General features: G+C 37.8%; 1 protein-coding gene across 1 annotated transcript; it reads left to right on the top strand.

Moving 5' to 3' along the window:
* Positions 1 to 1,208: 1,208 nt before the first annotated feature.
* LOC103998085 (receptor-like serine/threonine-protein kinase ALE2) lies at positions 1,209 to 11,928 on the top strand. Its single transcript, XM_009419476.3, has 8 exons — positions 1,209 to 1,602; positions 2,024 to 2,506; positions 3,328 to 3,702; positions 5,138 to 5,353; positions 10,011 to 10,382; positions 10,499 to 10,742; positions 10,823 to 10,970; positions 11,344 to 11,928. The coding sequence occupies exons 1-8, from the start codon at positions 1,554 to 1,556 to the stop codon at positions 11,716 to 11,718; spliced, it is 2,262 nt and encodes a 753-aa protein (XP_009417751.2). The 5' UTR covers positions 1,209 to 1,553; the 3' UTR covers positions 11,719 to 11,928.
* The last annotated feature ends 1,049 nt before the right edge of the window (positions 11,929 to 12,977 follow it).

Genomic DNA, 12,977 nt, shown 5'->3' with positions numbered 1-12,977 from the left:
TAAATCAGTTTTATTGTACGAACATCATATTTCAGTTTGTGCTTACATTTTAACTTTCATCATAACTGCAAACTGCCTTCGTAGATTTCCTTTAACTACATCTCGCTTGATTACAAGTTAAAGAGATTTACGAATCGACTTTTCTACCAAAATCGCTTTTATTGTACGAACACCTTTTTAATCGTCGAAAGTTTTCCGCTGCACTGATTCACCCTCCCCCCTCTTAGTGCTCTTGATCCTAACATGTAGCCCTCCCGCGCTCACTCGCTCTCCCTGACCAGCTTATCGAGGAAGAGGAAGTGGTGGAGGCAATTGCGACGGGCGAAGATAAAGAAGCAGAGGTAGGAGAGGCCGAAGGAGAAGGTGATGGAGACCTAGACCACCACGTCATAAGTGCGATAGGTGAGAGCACAAAAAAGGACGAAGTGATGGGCGGTGGGAACGAAAATGCCCGAAGAGAGACTAGGAGATCTTTATCAATAACATAAGATGATGTGTGTGCCTTCTTGATCATATAATATATATGCTTTTATGCACATTTTCTTGAAATTTATACAAATTACTTTGTAGTATCTTCAAAAGGAATGGACCGGTTATAATTTGGAATCAAGATTATTTTCTTTATGTTTCTTTGTCTTGAATTATTAATAATTGACTAAGGTTCAAACGCTAAGCTTTGACATTTTCAACAACATAACCAAAATATCTAAATATATAAAGTTGACTTTTAAACATTATTCATTACCTCCTTTACAATTAACTAAAAACATTATTCATTGCCTGCCTGTCTCATAAAATATTCATGATATTCTATGAAAAACGTCAGAATATTGATTGGTAATTTCATGTACCAGACGTCATATCTAAACTAACACACCTTTTACTCTAAGAAAGAAAACATAAATCTTGATCGCAACACTATGGGTTGATCATCGACTTCACTTTCGAGATTTGAATGCTTAGTTACTTCGATCACAACCATAACCTGCGATTGATCATTTCGTAGCTCAGCCTACTCCAACCTAACAACCGTAGGGACGCGTTTGTAATTTCAAGCTCTGGATTGGGTAATTAATAGTGTTGGTTGTGATAAAAGGTGCAGATTGCATTAAGAGGAGAGTGAATCTAACAACCAGATCTGTTCTCTAGTATTTATAATGAATTGACTATAAAAGGAAAATAAACTAATAATTGGAAGAGAGGGAGAGGAAAAAAATAAAGTGAAGACAAAGAGGAGTAGAAAGGAAGCGGAAGTTTGGCCAAAGGGCGGCAAAAAGCCCTAACAGCTTCTTCCGGATCGGAATTCCCTCCCATGGACTGGCGATCACGGATCCCGACCTGGTCATCGCGCTCCGCGTCGCCAGATCGAGCCCGTCGAGCTCCGGATCGCACGATCTCTCTCCCGTTTCGATCCGTGTAGGCTCGCCGGTGCCTGCTGCTCCCGCTGCTACCCCGCCCGGCTCCGAGGCCTCCATGCGCTCCCCGCCCTTCGCCGGAAGGATCTCCGCTGAGCTCGGTGGATCTGCGTCGCCCTTGCTCGGTTGGGATCGGCGATGGGGGTGGGGGGCTGTCGGCAAGTTTCGAGGGTTTGCAACTGTGGAGGTACTGTTCGTGCTTGTGTTTTGTTTAGCGATTCTTGATTTCATTTGGTTCAGAGCGTGTTTAAGTGGCGGTACGTAATGGCCGTGGGTTGGAGGTGCTGATGGATTAAACCATCCTTTTGAGTTATTGTTTCTTGAATTTACCTATATCTACACTGCAACCTTTGTTTTGGAAGCTAAAACGAGTTTATTTCTGGACGTCTGACACCTACGTGATTCTATGGATATCTATTTCGAGTATGCCCAGCAATGCTGTCTTTTCTTGGGTTGCTTTCGGTATGATCAATATTGTGTCATATTGTTGTAGCTTACTGTTAGGATAAAGAACCAAACATCCTGGATGCCAATTTTAAAGAAACATGTCAAACCCTGTTTGGTTTGTTGAACATGATCTTCATCGGACCTTGATTTCTGACTTGCAGGATTATTCAAACTATCGACAAAGATACTGTTTCTGGGCTTTCTGTTTATTGTAATATATTTGCAAGTGGTTACTGAAGCGAAGCCTGCCAGTCATATACCAGAAGCAGCGGTGATATCTCCAGCTGCTTCTCCTTCAGATGGATGGGATAAAGCTCATTCCACGATCACACTATCAAAAGATGAAATTCCTTTGCCAGCTAGTCTTCCTCTGGTCAACAGAAGGCACAGGAAGTACTCTTTACAGCAGGCTGCATCTTCGCCATTGCCAATCAGAGCTTCACCGATACATCGCTCGCTAACCACTGTTGGTGTGCCCGCTTCACGCTTGTCGAGTTTTGTAAGTCCTTCGATAGAGCATGACCAACACCCTTCCACAGAGTTTGCTGTTACTCCTTCACTTGTTGGCTATTCTGATCCAGCATATTCAAACTTAAGCTCGGTTCCTTTTGGATTAACACAACCACCTTTGTCTCCTCAAACTGGTAAGATTGATATGCTATTTCAAATTTATTCTACCATTCTGATACGACAGCTTAAGTTCATTCTTTTGTAATTCGCTAAAGTAGTTAACTTACAGGACACAATTCTCTTTTATAGGTTTTGAATACCGTACCGTATCGGTGTACTGATCGATACGGTACGTACCGAGCGTTCCAATACATGGTACACTAAGATGTATCAATATATTGTCCGTACCAAGCGGTATAGTACGGTATTGCAAATCATGTTTTATATTTTTGTTAAGTTGTTATAATGGTTATTTTCTCTTGATAGTTGATACTATCACCACAAATATAATGTTTTGTCTTCCTAACATGGACCTCCTCCTAAGAGGTATATTAATGGACATTTACTAAAGGTGATTGATGTCTATTAGTTCCAATTTCTAGGTTGTTAGACATCAATCAAAATTTGAAGAAATATTACAAGAATGTTTTAGAATTCATTATCATTTATACATGATTTGTGTAATCTGCATAAATTCTCAGTAGGTGTTATCGTGCTATGAGTAAATGATATTCATTTTAAATAGAGAGTAGCATATAAATGTTTTCGCTGAAAAGCAAAAGAAACATGACTTCTTTGTGGACAATAAAGATCAAGGTAGAAACTGTCTCTTGAAAATGTTATTCAGTTAGTAAAAACTTTTCCAATTTGAACTTTTTAAGCATAGAAAGGTGTTTCTCATCTGATTATCCTGCCTTAGAAAGTATTAACCAGTTGAACTAAGATAAGAAACCATTATTCTTTTGGGCAATTGCCATATTTAATATAATCATTTTTAATGTTATCATTGGAGCAGAATGTTGTGAGTCGAACATGGTGCAGAGACGAGGTACGCAAGATTGCCATTGCGTGTACCCAGTGAAAGTTGAGCTCTTCCTACAGAATGTTTCTCTGATATCAAATTGGAGCAATGAATTTCTTCAAGAACTGGCTTATCAACTTGAACTGCGCATTGATCAATTTGAGATCGTTAATTTTTATGTTGTTGGTGCATTTGGGTTAAATATCACAATGAACATAGCCCCACATACAGGGTTAAGTTTTTCTGCAGATAAAGTCATTGCAATGAATTCTTCGCTTGCACTGCATAGGGTCCGCGTCAACCCGGATCTAGTTGGCGACTACAGGCTTCTCAATTTGACTTGGTTTAGGCCACTCGCTCCTCCACCTGGTAATCTCTAGAAGGACTTATTAAATTCAGGTTATTAGATGTCAGTAAATTTATGTATGTGCATTTTATTATATTTTAATCCATGATTTTTGTAAGTTGCAGTCTTTAGCATTATCTGTGTACTATTGCTTCTCTCTTTACCATCAGCTAGGTTTGTAACGCCCATTTCATTTTCAAGAAACATGCAAATATAGTATGGTGCTGAACTACTAAACATGCAGAAAATTAACATAAATTTGTACAAGTAATTTGCAACACTTTAGTAGTTAATGAGTCACTTGACATGAATCAACATCATGGAACAAATGACATAGTTAATCAACCTGAACCACATATCTGCCAGTGGTTTTATAATGTAGCAACCAAGTTGTTTGGGTAATCATGATATCATTTTTTATATGTGATGTAAGATCACAGTATCACACATTTCATGGTTTCAATTTTTTTATGTATCAACCTCTTTGAACCACTTAAGCATGGGATTTATGTAATGTAGACAGAGATAAAAGGTGTGTCACATTGGAAGTGCAAAAATTTGACATTCTTTAGGAATGTATTTTGAGGAAGCAACAAGAAATATTGAACAATTTGTACTGTTCAATATTTTATGAAAGTCAAAATCATGCAAGAAAATATTATCATGCAAGAAAAGATTACTTTGTCATATTGCAAATGTACAGGATTGTTTTTATGAGAAAAAAAAACATATCTGCATTTTTGAGGTATATTTTGTATAGTTCTCTCATCCACTATTTTGATCTGATTCAATGTCGAGGGACACTTGGACTTTTCTCGGGTCCACTTTCCCAGTAACTTACTTCAAAAAGTGAAATAAACTTCAGGACCTAAACAGGTTAAATTGTAGATGCACATTTATGTTAGCTTTAGTGTTGATTAGTCCATGATAGCTTCTATTTTTAGAAGAAATTGGACTACTTTTAGCCCTTATAGACTTAATGTATCCTGTGGTTGTCTATCTTGTGATCACACTATTTCTGCTTTTAAGGTGTTAGTGCTGTTGGAAACTTGAGGACTATCTTGTATCATGAGTGTCCAAATCAACTAAGCTTACTAGATGTAGCTTCTATTTCAGCTGCATCTGTTCTTCTTTAGCTTGACTGTACCCTTCTAGGGGTTTTTTCATAATGCACCTTTCATTTTTCAGCAAAGCTCTTTTTTAATGGTTAAACATATAGATACATCCAAGAGTTCTAGTATCTTATCTCATATAATTATCTGTTTTTCTTAGTTGTATACATAATAAAGAATCTCTCACTTTCCATGCGAACTATCTGCATTTATCTTATGTTGAAAATTTCTGTTGGGACAGCATTTCATGTTTAGCAAAATTGATGGATGCTTTCTCTAGAATGATTTTATAATTCCAGATGGAATCTGATGAAATGATGACAGACTTTTCAATCTTGTTCTCCAGCACCTTTTCGAGCTATATCACCTATGGCTTCACCACCTGCAGTGCCCTACTTGCCAACATCTGCACCAAATTATGATTCTGGAGGCCAAAAACATTTAAGTATTTTTATAATTATTGGGATATGTATCAGTGTTATCATCATTGTTACTTTGGTCATGCTAGTAATCTGTTCCCGCACATCTAGCAAAGGGAAGGAGGTACCAGCCGAAGAAGCAGGTATATGTTTAAGTTCTATTTTGTTGCTTAAACTTGCATGTATATGGAAGGCTATCCACATGTAGTACAATGTTATGCAGAAATTTATGGAATGTCTGAACGGTAGAGATGTTATACAAACTGAGATTTGGGGTGGATCCAATACTTCCAAAGGTTGCAGAGGAACTGATTTTTAATGCATATCTCTGTTTAGAACTGGAAAGTTGATTTTGAAGCTTTCTCATTGTGGCTAAGAGGAGGAAAAGTTACTCATTACAGCATGTGGACCCCCTTGAACTGGGCAGTCCACTTCTGAAATAGGACTTACTGCCTGGTAGGTCCTGTCGAACAGGCTTACCCTCCAGTTCAAGGCTGTTACTAGGCCTGTAACTGAGCAGTAATCCCATATGGGTTGAGAAAAGCTTAAGAGGGCTGTAGGGGTCTCTTTGAACCGCCCTTTTTTGACCCTTTTTTCTCAAATCCAGCACCCCTTCTCATTCTCATTTCTTTCCCTCACATAAATTTCCCCTGATTCTTCCAAATCCTACTAAAACCTCTCCTAAATTCAAGCAATAGTTAAAGGGCAGCCCCAATTTCTCAAGGAGAAAGTTGGGACCCGAAGATCCAGCTGATATTTCTTCAAAATTAGGTAACTCTGAACCTACTTTGTTAACCTATTTACTTGAATTTAGTTTCAGTTAGGTCAAGATTGGGGAGATTTTTCCTATGCATCTCTGATAACTGATTTGCACTTAATTTAGGGCTTGATTCATAAAGATCAAGCCCCAGACTTGTGGATCTAGGCTAGGTCCACCTGGTTTCAGGCTAGATTTTTGTGAATTGATGCTTCAACTTTGCCTAAACTTATTATATGATTATTTATTATGCTTAATTGCTTAGATGACTGTTAACTTGTTTGTGTAATACAATGTGTTCTCTAGGTACAGCCCATGTTCCTTTTCTGATATATGTTTTGATGCAATATTTGTTGTTTTTTATACTTAAATCACTTTAATTTTATGAATCTTATTAGGGTTCATCATTAAAAGGTAGAAACAATCATGAAATAGGGTTTCTTTAGGGTTTTTGCCAAACAAATGTAGCCTTCGAGCATGTTGCAACATGTGCTGACATATCATGTGAATGTATGCTGGCACATACCAGACCTGTATCAGTTCGGCTGTGGATTGACATCAGTCTAATGCACAATATTGAAAACATTGGTTTAGGCTATATACAGAGCCAGTCTATGTTCCAGTTATTTTAACTTTGAATTTAGGTTAGATTAAGCCAAGATTTTTGTTTTGTTGCTAGCGAGCAAGATCAGACCCATCAAATTAGTACAGGATACCTTTCCTATCATATTTACATTTTTCATCTTTTTTTTGAAACCTTTCATGTTCAAGATTTTTTGATATGTTGGATGCCTATTAGATTTTGTTAATTGTTATTGTTTCTTAGTTTATTTAGAGTCCCAAGAAGATTTTTGATTTGATAAATTTGGAGAGTAGAGCTATGTGTCATTTTTAACAACAGTCATCGATCTAAGCTCTATGGAGGTAGTCATGGAATTGTGCAAATGTGTGGGAGTTGGTTGAATGAGAAGAATAGAGAAACCAATTGGCATCTTTGGCGAAGCAGATGGAAGATTGGGTGACACTGGAACAAGTTGGAGGTGGTTGATAGTTAGAAGATAAGTCCATAGCTTTCTCTTGGTTTTGCTAAAGAGACTCTGGAAAAGTTGGAAATTTGAACTACATCCAGAAAAAAGCAGAAAATGGTTGGAATTGAAGGCAATTAAATCAGATATTTCCATATCAAAGGTTCTCTTGAACAACAAAATCACAAGAATCTCGTTGAGTGCAAGTGTTTAACATGAAAAATACTGGAAATATCAACATTAGGCGAGCTTCCACAAAAATAATGAAGCTTTCTCAGAGTTTGATTGATGCATGAGCACCATGGTGCACAATAGGATCCCAACATTGAGTCATAAGTTCACAATTTTATAAATTTAGAAAAAGCAATGCAATTTATCTTGAAAAATACAATTTAAATATTCATTAGAAAATGTTCCACATATATCTTATCACATAAAATAAAATAGTATGTATACTGATTGGCAATAATATTAGAATCCATCTATAATCTAGAAAAGGCAATCGATGATAAATGAAGACTTGTGTTCATAAAGATATTGTCCCCCATCTTGCAATAGGAAGAAATCAAACATTGGAATCAGAAGACTGTTCCTCCTTAAATCATTTTTTAAAGAACATGAAATTGAAAAAGGTAAATCCAACTTATTTTAGGGTTATTTTCCACCTTTTCATTAAATATAAACAAGACTCATAAAATTGAAGTGGTTCTTTGAGTTTAAATAATGAGCATTGCATGAAAACATGTATCAAAAAGGAACACAAGTTATTATCTAAGGAATCCCTTATAATGCACAAACACAGTATATCTTCTTTAGCAAATAAGTATATCAAATGATTGTATAATATGATCATATAATATAATCATATATCTGATCGTCATGATTCGGTGATGGGTGGTCAGGATTCTGGATGTAATGAAGCTATAGATTATTGCAATACATCATAGGACATCTGATAAACAATGTGTCACTGGTGCGTTAATGTGGTAGTAGTTGTTGCCTCAACCTGAACCACATGTCGGGAGGCTCCTCATGCAAGTAAGATTGTGGCAACTGGCAAGTACGGTTTCATAGGTTATATTGCACCTATGCCATGGCTCTTGTCAGTGTACCATTGCATGCTGTAAAGGGCATTTGAGTCTGAAGTGAATGACCGACTATTATCATGCATCTGTTGGCCCTAAGACCCAGGGTAGTGGAAGGCTGAGAATGCAAGGAACTCCTATATGGCTTAATGTTATGTGGGTTCTGTTTCATATCCTCGTATGAATCAACAGCTGTTGACTTTGCGACCATAAACAAGTTGCATGAGTACTCGTGCTTCATGATCTATATCTTGGATAACATGATTGAAATACTGCTCCTCACTCCATGCTCCATCTATTCAGGTCCAAGTTAGGGAACATTGGATTGGCCATTTTGGCTATCATCATTGGTTGATATACTATTGGTCACATCGTTACTATCTCCCTGAACCTTATGAAGTATGAACTATGAAGGTGTATCATCATCTGATTAGACTTGTAGCTCATTGAGTGTGTTATATGGATCAACCAACTGTGAGGCATGACCCTTTCCCTTGTTGTGATGGCCGAATGTATGACCCTGCTATGTGCTGCCATGAACCCTAGAAGACTAACAGCTCAAAGGACAGCCATGACCTGACTTTGGATGTTGCTCTTCCTTGTTAGGATCCTCTAATCCTTGTTGTTTCTCTTACTCTTGTCTTGCCTCAAAAATGAAAATAAGATGAATGTGAATGGTATCCTGCCTCATCGGAGTGTTTAGACCCTCCTCCCCTGTGTGAACCCGATTGAGCATCGAATCCGAGTCATCATGTTAAAGCTAGAAATCGAACGAATCAACCTGGGTTATTCTGTTTTCTTATCAATCTCAACACAAAGCAGTCTCAAATGTCTGTGTACTGTAGCGGATGTAAACTAGTTTCTCCAAGCGTTTGCATGAGAGTCGCTTGCGAACTTTCATATGAACCAAGATGAATAGCGACTAATTATGTTCACAACCACTGGATGATATGATCTGTTATAAAACCCACATTCCTACTCTCTTCAAATTTGGTATCGGTCCTGAGAATTATAGCCACCACTCAGTTGCAGAAGGGCAGTGAAGACTTATTTTAGATAAACTTGATTAAGGTAAGTACAAGACAAATTATACGGTTCAGTTGTATTACCAAGATCCATATGATCTGAGTGATATTGTGATGTTCTCTATGAACATGCTAGAAGCTTCGGGACCATCCTTATATTAACAAATATAAATAGTAATTGAATATTAAATATGGACTCAATGGTGAAATATCTTAAATTCCTAATATATAATTTATTATACCTCAATTATATTGTTGGAAGCCTTGTTGACATCTGGCTTAAATCTGTATCTCACATTCTGCGGTGCCAACAATAGCTTGTCATCATGGTATTGGATAATAGAACATGTTAAGAAACATTACCAACGCCACTACGCACTCCGAAGGATCAATTTCTTGGGAACCTAAGCCTGTGTTGTTTCAACTTTGATCATGGTATTGGATAATAGAAATAGTTTGGACCAACGTGGCTGGAAATTTCATAGAAAATATTTACTTTTGGAGATTGCAAGCTAACTATAGAAAAACTCTCAAAGCATACATCCGATAGATAATCAGCTTATCCTTCAGTATTTTCACTTTCTGGAAGGAACTCAAAGTGATGGCTTTGTGTTGGGAGATTGATTCAGGATGCTTTGGAAATGAACATTGTTAATTTTCTGTAACAGACTAACAGATGGCAACAAATTTCTCTCAACATAATTTCAGATGCTTTGGACGCAAGCAAAGGTTCATTACTTCATATTACTGTTTGCTTAGCTGCTGCTACTCAGAGTTCCATTACAGGATTTCTTAGTTTTGTTAATTCTTAGTTAGATCATATTGAGTTGCTTTCCTTCTTTAACGATCAATTTTGATGTGATATAATTGTTATATTTTTAGACATTCATCGTAATTTTACTTTGCAGTAAAGTCAAGGACTGCAGATGCAGTTTCTGTAGAAGGGTCTCTTCCTCATCTCACCAGTACACGGTTCCTTTCGTATGAGGAGCTCAAAGAGGCTACAAATAATTTTGAGCCTGCCAGCATAGTTGGGGAAGGTGGGTTTGGTCGTGTTTTTAAGGGTGTATTGAGTGATGGGACAGCTGTTGCCATCAAGAAGCTCTCTAGCGGAGGACACCAAGGAGATAAAGAATTCCTGGTTGAGGTTGAGATGCTGAGCAGGCTGCATCATAGAAATCTTGTGAAACTTGTTGGTTACTGTGGCAGCCGTGATTCATCACAAAATCTTCTTTGCTATGAGCTTGTTCCAAATGGCAGCTTGGAGTCCTGGCTTCATGGTAGTATTAGATTGTTGCTGTAGTTTCTGCTTAGAGTTTTTCATATCGAACCTCGATTTCATTTAAATACAGGCAAAAGTTTCTTACTATTATGCTAATACTTTCATTTTCTTCAGGCCCCCTGGGAGGAAACTGTCCTTTAGATTGGGACACTAGAATGAGAATTGCTCTTGATGCTGCTAGAGGGTTAGCCTACCTACATGAGGATTCTCAACCCTGTGTGATCCACAGGGATTTCAAAGCGTCCAATATATTGCTCGAGAACAACTTCCATGCCAAGGTTTCTGACTTTGGTCTCGCCAAGCAAGCACCTGAAGGCCGTGCAAATTATCTTTCCACTCGTGTGATGGGAACATTTGGGTGAGTGGTCAATTCCTTTCTTTTCAAGTAACTTTATTTTGACCTGTGTTATTGCACCATTGAAACCCATGTCATTTCAGGTATGTAGCACCTGAGTATGCGATGACAGGACACTTGTTAGTAAAGAGTGACGTGTACAGCTATGGAGTAGTTCTACTTGAACTGCTTACAGGAAGGAGGCCTGTAGATATGTCACAACCATCTGGCCAGGAAAACCTAGTAACCTGGGTTAGACATTCTATGCCATTTATGTTTAAACTTAATCTGCATTATTCGATGGTTTCTCTTATCAGAAATTCTCATTTGTCTACATGGTGTAGGTTTCATAGTTGAATTTGAATGAAGATTACATTGAATAAAGAAAAATGTATAATCTCCGCAAGGGAAAAAAATAGTAGCAGGAAAACACACACCATGTAGATATTCTTACAATAGTAGCTGTAGATATTCTTTTGTGATAATCTTTCTGCAATTATTGGGGTGGTCATTCTTTTTATTGACAGCCTTCTGCAGAAAAATAAACACACAATACCGACATAAAAGTATAAAACAATTCATTAAACAACAAATCATATTCATTTATACATTCTGATACTTGCAGGCCCGGCCAATTCTTCGTGACAATAATAGATTAGAGGAGCTTGCAGACCCTAGGCTTGCAGGTAAGTACCCAAAGGATGATTTTGTCCGAGTTTGCACAATTGCAGCAGCTTGTGTTGCACATGAGGCAAGTCAGAGGCCCACGATGGGCGAAGTGGTGCAGTCGCTTAAAATGGTACAGCATGTTGCTGAATGCCAGGATCCCCTTCCAACCCCATCAACCCATCCCAAGAACAAGCAGTCTTCAACTACCTATGAATCAGACGCCACTTCGTCGATGTTCTCTTCTGGTCCTTTCTCTGGCCTAAGCCTTTTTGACAATGACAACATCTCCAAGGCTGCAGTGTTTTCCGAGGATCTGCACGAGGGTCGATGAGGTTGAAGATCAAGCATATCATGAGAGGGCTGGGATAATGGCTGGTAATAGAAATTGAAGATTTTGTGTATGTTGTATATTTCGATTATCATCAACCTGAATCTTTGGAGTCCATATTTATGAAAATATCAACTAGTCTTATTTTGTTTGTAATTCATTAAATGTCAGTCCTCACATTTATTTAATGAATTATTATTTTTCTTTTTTTTTTTTCCTGGAATCCAGTCAAGGCTGATATGAGTACTATAATAATATTATGTTTTTGTTAATCCTCACACTTGCTTATTAGGGTGAATTCATGAAGAAAATCTTTTCTTGATCAGGTACGAGTTTAATCTCATCAGATACTCATCGTTTTATACCACTACAAATTACTAGGACGTATGAACTGACCGCTATATGTCATGACTGGCTTTTGTCTTCTCATAGGCTGACCACCTGATTTGATCAGATGATCTCTCATGTTGTTACCTCTTTCTGCTTCCAGGATTACAGAATCCATCGGGCAGTCAATGGCTGCATTACTTCCAAACCGAACTTAAAGTTTTTGTTTTGTAACAACTCATGCAAGCTTAAACTAATAATGGTTAGAAAAGTTCGTCAGATATAAAAGATAAATTGGCGATTGCTTATAATAATTCACATCGGAAAGTAAGTACGACTTGCGGCTGCAATTTATCAGCTTTGGATCATAATAACGTCTACCTATTTTAAAAAATGTATATAATGTTAATATGAGACCAATAATAATGCACTGCACTGACCAATCAAAATGTTTCAATAGAAACATAATGTCCATCTGTTTTTTCTTTTACGAAGGATAAATGATGAGTTTTGATCTCAGCATCTTAGAATAATCTAAGAAAACCCTTTGTCGGTCAGAGGTAGTAGTAGCATTTTGTATCTAGCGAAAAGATGGCCTCAGCAAAGCATGAGCTCGGTGATTTATGCTAACGCAATTCTGGAAGACTGCTCTAATAAAGACACTAATAGAGTGGCAAAAAAATGGGGAATAATTCATGTGTTTTAAGTTCACATGTAGGACGAGGAGGAGGAGGCTTCTCCTTCTCCTCCTCCTCCTCCTCCTCCTCTCTTTCCCTTCACCCTTTTAGAAGAGTTATAGAAGGGTAGCTCAGTTTCAAACCGAGCAAGGGCAGTCTTAGATGCTGCAGCTAGAGGATCCGGATCAGCTGTTAGAGAAAAAGAAAGTAAGCCCAAGATCGAGTAGGGGAAGGCTGAGAGAAGAGGAAATAAGGCTT

Source organism: Musa acuminata, chromosome BXJ1-9, assembly GCF_036884655.1.
Source record: "Musa acuminata AAA Group cultivar baxijiao chromosome BXJ1-9, Cavendish_Baxijiao_AAA, whole genome shotgun sequence".
Classification (NCBI taxonomy): Eukaryota; Viridiplantae; Streptophyta; class Magnoliopsida; order Zingiberales; family Musaceae; genus Musa; species Musa acuminata.
This window is presented reverse-complemented; position numbering and strand designations above follow the sequence as displayed.